We start from the raw sequence: 1,459 nt of genomic DNA, 5'->3' as shown, positions 1-1,459 counted from the left end.
GTACTGACACTATCAGGTGCGGAGAATACATGGGTGCGGCCTATACACAGACTATTTTCCGAAAATACAGTTTTCCACGGGTTGTATCTGTGTGCAGGCTAAATGCACAAATAGTGCATGCTAAATGCACGATAGTCTTACTCTTGTATATTGTGTGTGGTGGGGTGTGTGTTAGGTGGGTGGGGGTGTGGTTATGTTGGGGGGAGGGTGTGAGCCCCCGTGGCGCACAGCCCCTGCTGCGGTTGGCAGCAGCAGGCCCTCAGGGCACTCGTGGTCTGTGTAGGCAGAGCCCCCTGGTGGTGCATGGCTCCAGTCACTTCTGGATGCTGCACATGGTGGCAAGCTGCTCCAGACTGGCCTGCCTCCATTGCATGGGGCTCCCCACAGCTCACGTTTAGCTCCTGGGACCCAGTCAGAGTTATGGCGGGAGGGAGGACCCACATAATGAAGCCAGCGGCCTGGCCCTGTTCCTTGTTGCCACGTGCAGTTCTCAGCACTCTGACAGGGAGCAGGACCAACCCGGCCTGCCTCCATCATGCAGGGTTCACCATCGCTTCCAGTAGAGTCCCAGGAGCTGCATGTGGTAGCAGGGCAGCAGTGAAGGCCGCCAGCTCCATCACATGGGGCTTCCCCCTGGTGGCGCATGATTCCCAGGAGCGGCACATGAGCCTTGGGGAGCCCCGTGCGATGGAGCCAGGCTGACCTGGATTCCATGCTCCCGCTGCCCCACTGGGCGCAGACCACGGGATCCATGCTCCCACCCAGCTGCAGCTTATTCCTGCTCGCCGGCACTTCCGTACCTGCTGCCCAGAGTGCTGCAGCAGAGACATGAGGAGGAGCCTCTGGATGCCAGGTGAGCCAAGCAGTTCCCCTGGAAGCAGCCATGCGTGAAAGCTGTGTGCTGGCCTGGGCTGGGGCCGGGGCCAGGAGCGAAGTGCACTGCCTCAGTGGAAGTGGTTGGGGCTTGGACCCCATGCAGACACAGCAGGGGCAGCCGTGTGCTGGACAGAATACACTTAATTGGTGGGTACCTGCTCACAGGCTGGATGAAATCGCCTGGCGGCCTGGATGCAGTCCACAGGCTGCATTTTGCCCACCCCGATTTATATATATTTAGATTATTGCTTATCATTCTGGTCAGTTTTATCTCATTGTTTTTTTGTGCTCTTCCATCCATCTATATCCATGTGTTGTATTTTGTCTTATTTCTCATCCAAAGAGCATAGTCTTTTAATTTTGTTTATATGGTATCTACCAAGAGGGGATAATGGTACTTCCTGTGATAATACAAGTGATAGCATATATTAAGTGTAAATTGAACTATATAAATACTAATAGATGAGCAAGAAGGCAAAACGAATGAGTTAGGAAGAAGACTTAGAAACAGATTTTTGCTCGGTATCATCTGCTGTGCACATTATCTCATAATCTTACTTATTGCCTAGGTTTTGGAAAGAGT

At 53.1% G+C, this 1,459-nt stretch overlaps 1 protein-coding gene across 2 annotated transcripts in view; it reads left to right on the top strand.

The window, feature by feature from the left end:
* Positions 1-1,459, top strand: part of LOC102387373 (serine-protein kinase ATM) — a 57,562-nt gene that overhangs the window by 4,162 nt on the left and 51,941 nt on the right. For both annotated transcript variants that reach the window (XM_025214106.1, XM_025214107.1), the window contains exon 3: positions 1,446-1,452. In XM_025214106.1, coding sequence (XP_025069891.1) covers positions 1,446-1,452 — 7 coding nt within the window. The remainder of the gene's footprint in view (positions 1-1,445; positions 1,453-1,459) is intronic.

The sequence above is a fragment of the Alligator sinensis genome, unplaced genomic scaffold (assembly GCF_000455745.1).
Source record: "Alligator sinensis unplaced genomic scaffold, ASM45574v1 scaffold702_1, whole genome shotgun sequence".
NCBI lineage: Eukaryota > Metazoa > Chordata > Crocodylia > Alligatoridae > Alligator > Alligator sinensis.
This window is presented reverse-complemented; position numbering and strand designations above follow the sequence as displayed.